This window comes from Carlito syrichta, unplaced genomic scaffold, assembly GCF_000164805.1.
Source record: "Carlito syrichta isolate Samal-C Ts95f unplaced genomic scaffold, Tarsius_syrichta-2.0.1 Scaffold302944, whole genome shotgun sequence".
NCBI lineage: Eukaryota > Metazoa > Chordata > Mammalia > Primates > Tarsiidae > Carlito > Carlito syrichta.
In genome coordinates, this window is record NW_007247040.1 from 202,348 (window position 1) to 216,643 (window position 14,296).

The 14,296-nt window shown below is 42.4% G+C and overlaps 1 protein-coding gene across 1 annotated transcript in view; it reads left to right on the forward strand.

Moving 5' to 3' along the window:
• UNC79 (unc-79 homolog, NALCN channel complex subunit) overlaps positions 1-14,296 on the forward strand; it is a gene marked incomplete at its 3' end in the record, with an annotated part of 165,707 nt that overhangs the window by 83,483 nt on the left and 67,928 nt on the right. Inside the window, exons 14-17 of the mRNA XM_021711940.1 lie at positions 7,956-8,146; positions 8,750-8,873; positions 11,264-11,404; positions 13,485-13,706. Coding sequence (XP_021567615.1) covers positions 7,956-8,146; positions 8,750-8,873; positions 11,264-11,404; positions 13,485-13,706 — 678 coding nt within the window. The remainder of the gene's footprint in view (positions 1-7,955; positions 8,147-8,749; positions 8,874-11,263; positions 11,405-13,484; positions 13,707-14,296) is intronic.

Below are 14,296 nucleotides of genomic sequence, written 5' to 3' on the forward strand. Positions count from 1 at the left end.
TAGGCATAGATGGAACATACCTCACAATGGTAAGAGTCATCTGTGAGAAACACACAGCCAACATTACTGCTAAACAGACAGAAATTGGAACCATTTCCCCTGAAAACCAGAACAAGACAAGGATGCCCACTCTCACCCCCTCCTGTTCAACATAGTATAGGAAGTCCTAGTTAGAACAGTCAGACAAGAGAAGGAAATCAGCGGTATCCAAATAGGAAAAGAAGTTAAGTTATCCCTCTTGGCAGATAACATGATTCTATACCTCGAAAATCCTAGAGAGTCTATCAAAACCTCTGACATTGATAAAGGACTTTGGTAAAGTCTCAGGTTAGATAAATGTGCAAAAGACAGTTGTCTTTCTATATACTAACAATAAACAAAAACCCAAATAAAAAGCTCAATCCCATTCACAATATCTACAAAATAACAACAACAAAAAGAAATGCCTTAGAATCTTCCTAACCAGAGACATGAAAGACCTTTACAGACAAGTGGGACCTCATCAAACTGAAAAGCTTCTGCAAAGCCAAAGAATTCATCAAGAAAGCAGGGAGACAGCCCATGGACTGAGAAAAATATTTGCCAACTGTATATCTAACAAAGGCCTAACACCTAGGATCTACACGGAACTCAAACTTGCTTAAAAGAAAAGAACAAACCGCCCCATTAAAAAGTGGGCAAAAGATGTTTATAGGCACTTGTCAAAAGAAGACATAGAAACAGCCAACAGATAACTGAAAAAATGCTTAGCCTTATTAGTCATCAGAGAAATGCAAAAGAAATGCAAATTAAAAACACTGAGATACCACCTAACTCCATTCAGGAAGGCCTACATCAATAACTCAAAAAACAACAGATACTGGAGAGGATGCAGGAAAAGGGAACACTTCTACACTGTTGGTGGGAGTGTGAACTAGTACATCCTCTGTGGAAAGCAGTCTAAAAATCCATACAACCCCGCCATCCCCCTGGAATATTCCTGGGAATATACCCAGAGGAACTCAGATCACTCTATGAAAAAGAGTGTACCTGCATACACATGTTTATTGCAGCATTGTTCACAATAGCAAAAACATGGAACCACCTGTGCTGCCCATCGAAAGAGGACTGGGAAAAAAATGTGGCACATATACATGGAATATTACACAACTACAAAAAAAGACAAAATTACGAACTTTGCAGCAACTTGGATGGACTTAGAGGCTGTAATACTGAGTGATCTATCACAGAAACAAAGAACTGAGTATCACATCTTCTCATAAGTGGACCTTGAATAATTATCGTAATACTATAAGAAAAGGATTGTCAATAGTGGGAAATTGCTGGGGTGGGGGCATGATTGTCAGTAGTGGTATTTTGCCAGGGGAGTGGGGACATATCTCATCCACCTGGGTACCTACGTAATGAACATTTGTATACTTAACCCTGAATTGTACCCAACATCTTTAAAATTAAAAATAAAAAAAAAAGATGGCAAACCAATTTTCACCTTCTCTAAAAAAATTACCTGAAAGAGAATATAGCACGATTAAGATATATTTGAAACAATAAACACGGTTTTATACAATGAAAATTATATTATAAAATAAGTAAAAATGATTGAATTACCTTATTTAAAATATTTCAATCGGCGTTGACTTAGCCTGTAATCCCGCACCTTTGGGAGGCTGAGGCGAGTGGATTGCCTGAGCCCGTGGGTTCAAGACCCGCCTGGGCAGCGAGACCTCATCTCTACAATAAATCAAAAATCAGCCGGGCGTGGTAGCGCATGCCTGTAATTCCGGCTACTTGGAAGGCTGAAGTGGAAGGATCGCCGGAGCCCAGCAGGTCAAGGCTGCGGTGGCGGGAGCGGCCACTGCACTCCAGTCTGGGCCACAGAGTGAGACTCCAACTCAAAAAAAAAAAGACATTCAACATCAAGCAGCAGTCACCATTGCCTTGCTAAGCTATGGTCTGGCCATGTGTTCTTAGAGCTGTGGTCAGGCCGTGCTTTCCTACGCTTTGGCTCCCTCCCTTACCTTGGGGAGGTGAATCTTCTCTCCCCCCCCCATTCTCCATTGCTTTGTTAAACTTTGGGGTGTCCGCATGGCTCTTTGAACTGCGGCCACCATGTGTCTTGGCTTTGGCCCACGGCCCCTCCGCTCCCTCCATCTCTGCTCTCCCTCCTCCTCCCCGCCCCGCCCTCTGCCTCTCCATCTGCCTTTGCCTTGCTGAGCACTGGCCCTGAGCCTCCCTTCTCTCTCTCCGTTCATCTTGCTTTGTTAGTCTCTGGTGTGCTCCACATGGCTCCTTGAGCTACGGCCCCCACGTTTCTTAGCTTTGGCCCCTTCCCCTGCCCTGGGGAGCTGAGTCATTATCTCGCTCTTTAGTTTACTTTCTAAATAAACTATGTTTTCCAATCTGACTGCTGCACGATTCTTGGCATCTTTTGTGAGGCACTGGATCACTCATACCTCCATCAACCCTACTTAACATTTTTGGAGGTCCCACTGAGATCTTGAACCTGACAGAATGACTTAATGAAATAATCTTAACTAAAGTGCAGCCATACTCATATTGTACTCAGTGCTAACAAGTCTGAAAGCACAGCTGCTTTTATGAAACCCACAAGATCAAACTCGTCTTATTTACATAAGAATTACTCAAATCACATGAACTTGAAGTCATTTGGGTTAATTCTTGTATTTCTGAGAGTTTTAGGAATATTTAATTTCCAATAGGTAGAATCCAGTCGGAAAGAGTTCTTCAAGCCATCCAGGAAACAGGCGCTCTAGAGGAATGGGGTCAATGGGCTGGAGCTTCACGCCAAAGCCTTGCTTATGGTGGGCCGAAAACAAAGAAATACAGCAGGGTCATCACGTTTTCTATACAAGGCTGATTTAGGAGTTACAGCAGTTTCATTAGTGGCAGTTAGTGTTCTTTTCTCAACAGCTTGTTTTCATTTCCTTTCCAATTTAAAAGAGTGCTTTTAACATTCCATCTCAGACAATGTGATCCTCATGGTGTTTTTGTGTAAGAGAGGAAAGAGGAAGTTAATCTATAATGAAGATTGACAGGAGGGGAGGGCCTTCCCTGGCACTCTTTCGTCTTTGACAGCATTTTTCTGAACAACATAGGCGAGGGAAAGCATTCATCTTTAATCAAAGTAACAAAAATTACAGCAGCCTGGGCCACAGACATCTGTTTACATGATACGTCCCCTCACATTTCCTTAAGGCTCAAAATATTTTAAAGTTCCAACAGCTTATTCTGAATTATTTTCATAAAACCAAGTAAGAATAGAGATCTTCTACTTGAAAGGCTGAGGTGGAAGGATTGCCTGAGCCCAGCAGGTCGAGGCTGTCGTGGCTGTGAACGTGCCACTGCACTCCAGTCTGGGCGACAGAGTGAGACTCCAACTCAAAAAAAAAAAAAAGAAAGAAAGAATAGAGATCTTTTAAGGGTTCTTATGAAATAATTTAGCAATACTCTCTGGAAATAAGAAGATACACATACGCATAACATATATACATAAACATACACAGATATAGACAAAAAGAGAACTTATGACTTTCAAAGTAATGCAGACCTTTCTAGTTTGTGTAAGAGCTCGTTTTGAATTGTGTTTCTGGTAGATGGAACGAGTTGTTACCTGTTAGTTATAAAGACTTAGGCTTTTTATCAATACTTTTGGAGGACACCTTTAAGATCTAATATGTGATCTTATAGAGGCCATAGTGCAGCCTCAAGTGGTTGTTTCAGGCAACTACAACACTACTGTTTAAAGGCTGGAGTGAACCAAGGAAAAGGCATGGGGATTTTGTTAGGAGAGTGGGGTTGTTATTGGTGTTTATCAGAAGGATAAATACATTTCTTATATATTTTTTTTCTTTTTCTTTTTTTTGAGTTGGAGTCTCACTCTGTCGCCCAGACCTGCTGGGCTCCAGCGATCCTTCAGCCTCAGCCCTCCACGTAGCCGGAATTACAGGCATGCGCTACCACGCCCGGTTGATTTTTTGATTTATTGTAGAGACGAGGTCTCGCTGCCCAGGTGGGTCTCGAACCCGCGGGCTCAGGCAATCCACTCACCTCAGCCTCCCAAAGCACGAGATTACAGGCTGAGCCACCGAGCCTGGCTCATTTCTTATATTTTATAATAAGAAGCAGTACTACATGTAGAATCAAGGAGTCCCAGTTCTGAGGCTGAAAGCTAGAGGTCTTTTCTTGGATGTTTGCATTTTAAAGGATGACTTTTAGATGGTTTTTGGTAATTTAGTTCTGAGTGGTAGCAGATTTACATCTGAAAGCCAGAGAGGAAGTCTTTAGGATTCTAAAGTAGCTCTACTTACTTACCCCCTGCTCTGTGAGGGTTTCCAGGGATGTATTTGCCTATTCCTAGTTTGGGTTTGGGCCAAATAGTAAATTCTCATGGCAAGTTTGAGACTTAAGTTGTAGGCATTTTAAGGAGAACTAGAGGGGTAGACAACATTGCTAGTCTTGAGAGTCTCCAGATTTTATAGGTTCAGGCTGAGGCCTCGTTGACAAGAAGACTCAGAGGGACCCCACTGACTGAGAAAGACTAGTTACATTTTTTTTTTTGAGTTGGAGTCTCACTCCATCACCCAGACTGGAGTGCAGTGACATGCTCCTGGCCACCGCAGTCTCGACCTGCTGGGCTCCGGCTATCCTTCCGCCTCCGCCTTCTAGTAGCTGGAACGACAGGCGTGCGCTACCGCACGCGCTACCACGCCCGGCTGATTTTTTTGATTCATTGTAGAGGTGAGGTCTCGCCAAGTTGCCCAGACGGGTCTTGAACCTGCGGGCTCAGGCAATCCACTCACCTCAGCCTCCCAAAGTGCGGGATTACAGGCTGAGCTACTGAGCCTGGCTTCACAGTTACTTTTAATTCTTTGTTAGGGTCACACACTTCCAGCAGGGCGCTGGGGGCGTGGGATGTGCCTGGTGTGTGAGCCCATGCCGCATGAAAGATGCAGAGAATTGCACAGAAGTTAGATGAGAAAATGTAGTTTATTTAGAAAGTAAATTAAAGAAAGTGAGGAAAAGGAAATTTACCTCCCCAAGGCAGGGGAGGGAGCCAAAGCTTAAGAAAACATGGCCTAGCCGTAACTCAGCAAGGCAATGGCGACCTGTTGCTTGTGGTTGAGCCCTTTTAACCATTTCCCTTGGGTGAGGGAAGGTCCTGAAGGGATTGCGTGGTGATCTGCTCCATCACGCAGGGGCAGGTGAGCGCAGGTGACGGACAGCAGGCAGGCGGGTGGGTTAGTGACATGATTGCTGCCAGGGTGGTAGGCTAGATGGGAAGAGACAAGGAGAGGTGGTTTTCCTGCAAGAGACTTTGTCAGACATTTGCAGTCCACAAACTCCTTGGCCAAAAGGGGGTCTATTATCATTTCCGCGGCTCTGTCCTTGTCTTGCATCTGATGGAGATTTACCAAAGGGATAGGGAAGGCAGGCTGCTGCTTGGCCTACAGTAGAACTTGTGATCGCTTCCTAAAACCTGCCTACTGGAAATTTACCTATCTAGGGGTAATCTGTGCTAGATTCAAAGCAGGTCAGGGGTAGAGTCCTAGCAAAAGTGGCTATGCTGAGGCAAAAAGACTAAATAAAGAGTAAACTAAGTTTATTCTAGGTTTCTATAGGTGTCTCCTTTCATTCTTCACAAAGAATCAGGTAGCAGTTTCAATAATAGCATTAAGGGGCTGGCCTGTCCATCCAACTACATCATTTTGAGTTTGTTTCTTTATATCAAAGAGAAGATTTCCTGCTGACGTGGAAACCAAAAGACTCCTATGTTCCAGGACTTCTGGATTTAGGGCCAGCAGAGCCTCCAGGATGAATTCTTGCCCTCTGAGCACACTGTTCCACTTGAGCCCAATTAACCTTTAGAGGGAGTCTTCCATAATAGCTGCTATCAGGTCTCCCGTCCAGCCATTTGTGGGAGGACGGTGGCACAGAGGAGCTTATGGTGGTGTGGATGTTAGGTCACAATACAGATCCCGGCAGGGCTTCCAAATGTTAGTTCAAACCCTTTGGGGCAGGCTTGTGCGATCTGGTGCCACATGAAAGATGCAACGAATTGCACAGCAGTCAGATTCGAAAGTACAGTTTATTTAGAAAGCAAATTAGAGAGAGGGGAGATTCACCTCCGCAAGGAAGGGGAGGGGCCCAAAGCTAGGAAACACAGCGACCATGGCTCAAAGAGCCACATGGTCAGACCATAGCTTAGCAAAGCACTGGCGCGTGGCTGCTGGTGGTAGAGTGCTTTTAAACATTCCCCTTGCTGGAGGCAGGTCCTTCCAGTGGTTGGGTGGTAGTCTGCTCCACGTCATCACAGAGGGGATAGGTAAGCACAGGGACTGACACCAGGTGATGGACGGCAGGCAGCCTGGTGGCCAGTCACATGACTGCTGCCATGGTCATCATTGGGTCTGTCTGTCATGAAGTTCACCAGGTGCTGATTAGGTTAACTTGGGTCTTATGGGTGGGGGCAAAGACTTGAAATAGAAAAAGCTAATTAGTACAAAACAAACTGGGGAAGGGGTTATAAAACAATTATCAATAGCTACCTCTGAGAAACCAGTCTGTCCTTGCCTAGTGGTTTAAGGATAAGGTAAGTGAATTGCTAGAAAAACATGACAACTAGGCAGTGTTAAAATGGCTGCTCTTTGGCTATATTAGCTCCATGTTATGTCCTTTCAGTGGATTCAAATTTTGTCCTAAGTCTGCTTTCTGTTCTTTAATTTTGTTAAGGAAGTCGTTTACACTAGCTGTGATGCTTTCTGTTATTGCTTCTTTCAGTTTGATCCTCTCATATGGCTAATAGGTCATTTGTTTAGAATGAGTGTTCTCTACAAATACTTCTAAATATAAAAGCTTTTCCAAATCAAAGGATCTGTCATCCGGTTATTGGCAATTTAGGATTTCCAAAAGCGGACCTTTTCGAAAACATGGCCTCAAACAATTAAGTCCTTGTATGACTTGACTATAAATTCTGAAGCCAAAGGAACTCAGCACTGATACATTTCATCATCTCCATGGTGTCAGTGTCAGTTCTGCTCTGTCTCTGCCTATAACTAACAACAACAGAAACCACAGAAATATAGTCACTTCCTGATAATCATCTAGGATTTTTGGCCAATATGATACCAAATAGATATTTGAGCTTTAAAATAGAATTGATTGTTTTTTGGATAATCTGAAATTCTAGATGTAATAAAAGTTTAAAATTAGATTTCTTTAAAATAAGGTAGTCTCTCACAAATCGTGTATTACAGGTAAGGACTCAGGACCAGTCAACCCTTCTTTACTTTGATACATATAATCAGAATATAGAATCTTTAGCGAGCATCAGGATTATAAACAACCTAAATTTGTAAATTCATTATTTTGACTTTTTTCCTGCTCTAAAACATTAATATGCTATCTGAATTAGTTTAAAAAGCTAGTCTTTTTTTAATTTCACAGACTCAACTGGCTTTAGAATATTCTTAGGAAAAAGATGTAGCAGAATATGCAGCATAGGGGAAAATAGCACTATGCAGTACTGTATTTTCCATAATGAAAAATCTGCAACACGAAATGTACGGTAGTGGGAAACTCTCTGAAGCACAAGTACAGCTGTACATATTGTCATGGGTTTATCAAGCTTGAGGAGTTATAATGCTCCAGTAGAATGCTTATCCTGTTAGGAAGAGATCTTCGGAATTTTAATTTACGTGTGATTTGGAAAACCTGCAGAATATTTCAAATCCAATGCGCAATCAATAATTGAACCTGTTTGTAATTATGTTTTCCTTTTTGTAGCTAATGGATCCTGGTGGTTTGTAGATTCTTACAGATCAGTCTCGCTCGGAAGATGCTTGGCCCAGACTGTGTCACGGGGTATCCCTTCTTGAGCGTAACTGTGACGAGTGTGTCTCCTTCTTTTCTCCCTGTGGCTGTGGAAACTCCCCCAGGTTGGCGGGTACTGGGATAAGTCCTGCAGCACCGTGACTCAGCTGAAGGAAGGGCTCAGCCGCATCCTCTGCCTCATCCCCTACAACGTGATCAATCAGTCCGTGTGGGAGTGCATCATGCCAGAGTGGCTGGAAGCCATCCGAACAGAAGTCCCCGGCAGTCAGTTGAAAGAATTCAGGGAAGTGTTAAGGTGGGTCAGTAGTTTAAGGAAGTCGCTGTAATTGAAATGATACCTAATGCTTACTGAACACATACGGTGTGCCAGGTACTCTGTAACAAGTTTTATATCCTCTTATTTACCTTTTAAGAACACTGTGGAGAAATACGAAGCCCCAAAATGAAATAACTGCAACAAATCAAACTAAGATAATTTGACATTTTCCAGAAAATATTCTGTTCTTGTGGAAAAGCAAATAGATACGCCATATTGTTTGCTTACTTTCAAATATCATTATGATTGGTGGGGTGTAATGGGAAAGTACAAAGGGAGGCTGTTTTTAGATGCTGGGGAGCAACTCTAATGCCTTAGAAGTGCAATTTCTCCTGTTAACCTGATAGAAGGATGAACACTAATGTTATTAACTACCATATGCATTATTTATAAGAGCTCTATTCCAATGACATAAGCTACTCGTACGGTAAAACGAGACATGCTAATAACAATTCAGAACACAGACTCTCTAAAGAAAGAATTTTGCTTCCCAAATGGAGTGTAGTTAGAAATACTTGGGTGGCATCAGTAGACCCTAACCTGTACCCATTGGTCATTGACTTTTGTTGCTCTGCTTTCCAGCAAAATGTTTGACATTGAGCTATGTCCTCTGCCTTTCTCAATGGAAGAGATGTTTGGCTTTATTAGTTGTCGGTTTACAGGATACCCCTCCTCTGTGCAGGAGCAAGCTTTACTATGGCTTCATGTAAGTGAATGATGCTTTTGATCATTTGGGGCACTAGTTCTTAGCCTTGAACTTTAGATCCCTGGGGTAGAAAGGATGGACGTTTTGCAAAGGGTCCACAAGTCCCATGTTTGCCAAGGACTGTCTGTAGACTAACACCCCATTTGCATAGATAAATGACTAACTTTCAAATATACAGTGTATAGCTCTAGTTCTGGTTATAAAATATAAACTTATGCAATAGTATTGCTGAATTTGTGGTAGTTTTGGTCCTTAAGTATTTTTCCATCAATGGATACTAAAGCTGTGTTATGGAATTTTGATAAATCTTTGACATTAAACAAGTCCTCTACTTGGAAAGGTTGGGAACTATTGATTCAGAGTGTTGTGCATGGCTGTTCCCTCAGCCTGGAGTGACTTTTTTTGTGTATCCATTTGTGACTTCTAACATATCCTTTAAGGTCTTGAGTTAGACTTTATCTTCTCTGTGAAATATTTTGCTACTTCCCACTCCCATCTTCCCATCAAAATCCCTTCCCCCAGTAGTTATACAGGTTCCCTGTATGAATTCTGTTCTATTTTTGTCTGTTTCTCCCAGATTACAAGCTCCTTGAGTACAGGGTCCTAGTTTTACTCATTTTGGAACTGACAACCCTCTTCATCCTTTCTTCCTTGCATCTGGCTTATGCTTTGTGTTTGGCAGATGTTCAATAAAACGTATTAAGTTGATTTGAATATAAAGTTTGGGCCGTGTCAGAAAATGAGGAGAATCATTAGATTAACCATGGCTGCAGATACATTTCTGTGCCATGCAAGGATGTGATCCCATAAACTCTTCAAGTTGTACAGATGCCTTTCTGGGTTTGAAACTAAGGAATGATATTTTTCACAATTGACAAAGAGTATAAGGACCATTTTTAAAAAGTCACCTTTGGGACTTTGAACTTTAACTTTTTATCTCCAAATAAATTCCAGTAAGCTACATCTCATTTTAAGAAAACCAGTCTTCTGTGGATTTCTGGATGTTACCCCAGTTACTCAGTTGCACACCCCTTAGGCTATGCGTTCTGGGGATGAGCAGGCTGGACTATGAACCTCTGTCTCTGCCCTCACCAAGACAGTTGCAGTTCACATGTTTACAGTCCAGGCTTTGACACAACTTTGGTTTTTTGTTAAATTTACTTTAAAGATGTAGGGTACAATTCAGGATTAGGTATACAAGTGGGCATCATACAGGTAGAGTTGGGCCTCCCTTTGGTTCCCACTTGGCTTGGTTTGAGATCAGGTGCCCTTACGGATGTTGTGTCCCCTCCCCTACCCCCTCGTCAGTATCCCGCTACTGCCAATCCCTTTCTTAGAGTATTATGGTAAATGTTCAGCATCCACTTTTGAGTGAGAATGTATAGTACTCTGTTCTTTGCTTCTGTGATAGATCACTGAGTATGATAGACTCTAAATCCGTCCAAAATGCTGCAAAGTCCGTATGTTTGTCCTTCTTTATGGCTGCGTAATATTCCATTATGTGTATGTACAACATTTTTTTTTTCCAGTAATGTTTTGATGGGCAGCACGATTGGTTCCATGTTTTTGCTATTGTGAATAGTGCTGCAATAAACATGCAGACACAGCTTTGATTTTTAAGACAGAATCCTGCAGTTGAAAGAGGTTGTCAAGCCCCCAAGTCTAACCATTTGGGGGATAGAGTGGACACTGCAGTGGTTGGAGTTGACTCAATTAATTTTGGAAGCAGGTACAGAACTCCCATGCGTCAGGCACTGTAACAGGAACTGAAATTAAAATGGAATCAGAAACAGTCCTTTCCTCATTCCTCCTTTTTTCAAGCAGCTCACAGTGGGGGAAGGATGATAAGATTAGACAATCACGTAGAACAAAAAGTGAGAATGTTCTGATGAAGTTCTAAGAAAGCAGAGAAAAGGGATGGGTTAATTATTTTTGGAGGAAGGAAAGTTCCAGAAAATCCATTGCAGATAAAGTGACTTGATTTTGGCCCAGATTGACAACCAGCTTCTGCCAGAGAGCATGATCAATCGAGTGGGGGTCAGAGTAGGGATGAACTGGAGGAAGAGTACTTGCAAGTTACACTATTCCAGAAGAAAGGTGGCAAACTGAGGCACCAGCAGTGGCTGTGGATGGAGAAGCAGACAGCGTCAAGGGAGACTCTCAAGTGTTGATAGAAAACGTGGTGACCTGTTGATGGGAAGAAGGAAAAGGCCAACGATAATGTTAATGTTCTTAGTATGAAAACGTGAGGGCGATTGTGCCGGTAGAGTACATGAGAGGCAAAATGTCCTTGTATTCAATAGTTTGCTTTGGGAAAAAAAGGTAAATTCAATTTTTCGAACTTTAAAATTTATATTTTTTGGGGGGGGTATATGCCTTTCTTCCCCCAGGTATTATCGGAGTTAGATATCATGGTTCCACTTCAACTATTAATCAGCATGTTTTCTGATGGAGTTAATTCTGTCAAAGAACTGGCAAATCAGAGGAAATCAAGAGTCAGTGAATTGGCAGGAAACCTTGCAGCTCGAAGGGTAATTATTGCCATGTCTGTTCTTGTCTTACTTAAGATTTAAAAACTCTTGTCAGTTACACCAGGCCTGAAACTTCTCTAAAAATTAGTTTATGTCCATCTCACTGTTAGTCTTTTAACCACATTAAATAAGAAAACATTTATCTATGATATATGTAATATGGTGTGTAATCAGTAAACTACTGAGTTTTCATTTTCCCTGAGTGCTGTGATTTTAGCTGTCTCTCGCCCTTGAGGAAAGAAAAAAAGTTTTTTTAATAGCATTCCATTTTGGGGGGTCTCCTGGTAAATAAGAGCTCTCTACCAGCTACTGAGCAGATCACTGCTTCACTTTGGGAGTGAGGAGTTTGGGTTATTTTTTTCTTTTTCTTTTTGTCATTGTATTTTGGGAAGGTGAGATCAACTGGTGGGGACTGAGTGATGCTGTCACTGTGAGCCAACTGGGCCTATTTTGTTGATCCTTTTGCATCTTTATAGATGAAAAAGGTCAATATAGTGTAGTCTGAAGTGTGTGAAAGCCATTGGAAAGTGCTGAGGACTGAACAGAGTTTCTGCTGATGTGCTGCCATTCACAGACTCTGATCAACTTTGGAAAGGTTGACTCTCATCTGATGCGTAGCAAGGAGTGTTCTCAACCTTCTCTCTGTAAAAATTTCCCCATTGTATGCTAAAGACTCCCAGCCATTTGGCCTGACATCCAGGGATTAGAAAATATTACATGGTTATGGGATCATAGTTTGTAGTTAGTGCTTTTTTTTTTTTTTGTGAGTTGGAGTCTCACTCTGTCGCCCAGACTGGAGTGCAGTGGCCGCTCCCGGCCACCGCAGCCTCGACCTGCTGGGCTCCGGCGATCCTTCTGCCTCAGCCTTCTGAGTAGCCGGAATTACAGGCATGCGCTACCACGCCCGGCTGATTTTTTGATTGATTGTAGAGATGAGGTCTCGCCAAGTTGCCCAGGCGGGTCTCGAACCCGCGGGCTCAGTCAATCCACTCACTTCAGCCTCCCAAAGCGCGGGATTACAGGCTGAGCCACCGAGCCCGGCAGTATTTTCATTCTTAATGGGGCACCCTTCCTCTTTCCCTTAAAAATGGCATTTGAAGAGCTTTCTAATGACTAGAAACATCTTTAAGAGAGAAAAATATGATTTGAGAGTGATGTACAGATAAGTGAGTCAGGGTCCTGATTCAGAATTTACCCCAGATGGTCAGAATGAAGAGATCTTTATGGGGACTCCCCCTCCAGAGTTATGGGAAAAGTTAAAAGAGCCATGAGGGTGAATAAAGCACCCAGACTCCAGCAACAGTCCAGTCGGAAGTCTGCCCTAAGGGCTGAAGAGACAAGGAAAAGAGTCATGGAACCCAGTGAGGAGCTGAAACTCTCGACGGAGACTCTCCCAGAGAGTAGCACCAAAACAGGCAGAAGATGAGAGGAGTGCTCCTGCATCTCTTCCCGCTTTAGGCCTTTGCAGGTGCGGGTTTTTGACTGAGCTCAGCTGGAAGCCAGGCAGCAAAGGAGCTGGAGATAGTCCATACATCCTTGGTCACAGAAGGGCAGGGGGGCCTGAGGTGGAGCTTGGTGGGCCAGTGGAGGATAACCAACACACTAGGTTTGACATGTGTTGTTTCCCATGGATTTGAATAATCATAGCCCCCAGCGGCCAACCTTCTTTAACTAATCATGCCATTCTGAAATTGTGGCTTGTGATTCTACAGATCATCTTGTACTATTTTACTTTGGGAAAGTCTCATTCTTCAGATTATGGTTGTCAGTAGATTCAGACAATTTAGTTCATTCGGAAGTGTTTGATGGGATAAAAAATACAATGGCAAGTGCCTTTATTCTTCAGGGTCTTGATGTTTTTTTCCCTGACAAGTAGTCAGAAAGTTTGTTTGGTTTTATTTCTTACTTTTATATTTGGGGAAGATCCATGTATTTATATTTTGGAGGTACTAATGCCATTGGTCTAGGAGGGAAATCTGTGTGACGGCTGAAAGTACCTTCCATAGAATCTCCAAATATGCTGCACAGCCGTTTGCACTTCTGTCAGTTCGTTTATGTATGCTGCCATTCTTTCTTGTAGGTGAGCGTTGCCTCTGATCCTGGTCGACGAGTTCAGCACAATATGCTCAGTCCATTTCATAGTCCTTTCCAGAGTCCATTTCGGAGTCCTATGCACAGTCCATTTCGTAGCCCTTTCAAGAATTTCGGACACCCAGGAGGAAGGACTATTGACTTTGATTGTGAAGATGACGAAATGAATCTAAACTGTTTCATCCTCATGTTTGATCTTCTCCTGAAGCAGGTAGCTGAAGCATGAGCTTCCTTTAGTTCAGAGGTGGAGACTGAGGGAAAGCACTGTATAGTCATTGTTTCCACGCGTTGGGCATCTTCACACGTCTTGAAGTGATGCAGCATCACTCAAGACCTTTTGCAAACTCTTGGGTATTTCCTAAAGAGTCTGAAAATTACTTGTGTGAATATCTGCAATGATGTTGGCATATGAGAATGGATTTGAATTTTAGAAGTACCCTAGCATCATTAGAATTGATTCTGTTGAACAAACTGGATGAACAAACTGGATAATACTATTGTTGGGAAGAGCAAGGTACAAATGTATAGCTATGGGGCTAATTTTAATATACTTTAGAAATTGATGTTTGAAGGTAATTTAAAAAGAGAAGTTAAAAAGGTTTTGATTAGGAAAATATTTTTTTTTCTTTTTCTTTTTTTTTTTTTAGTTGTAGTCTCACTCTGTTGCCCAGACTGGAGTACAGTGGCCGCTCCTGGCCACCGCAGTCTTGACCTGCTGGGCTCTGGCAATTCTTCCACCTTAGCCTTCCAAGTAGCTGGAACTACAGGCATGTGCTACCACACCCAGCTAATTTTTTGATT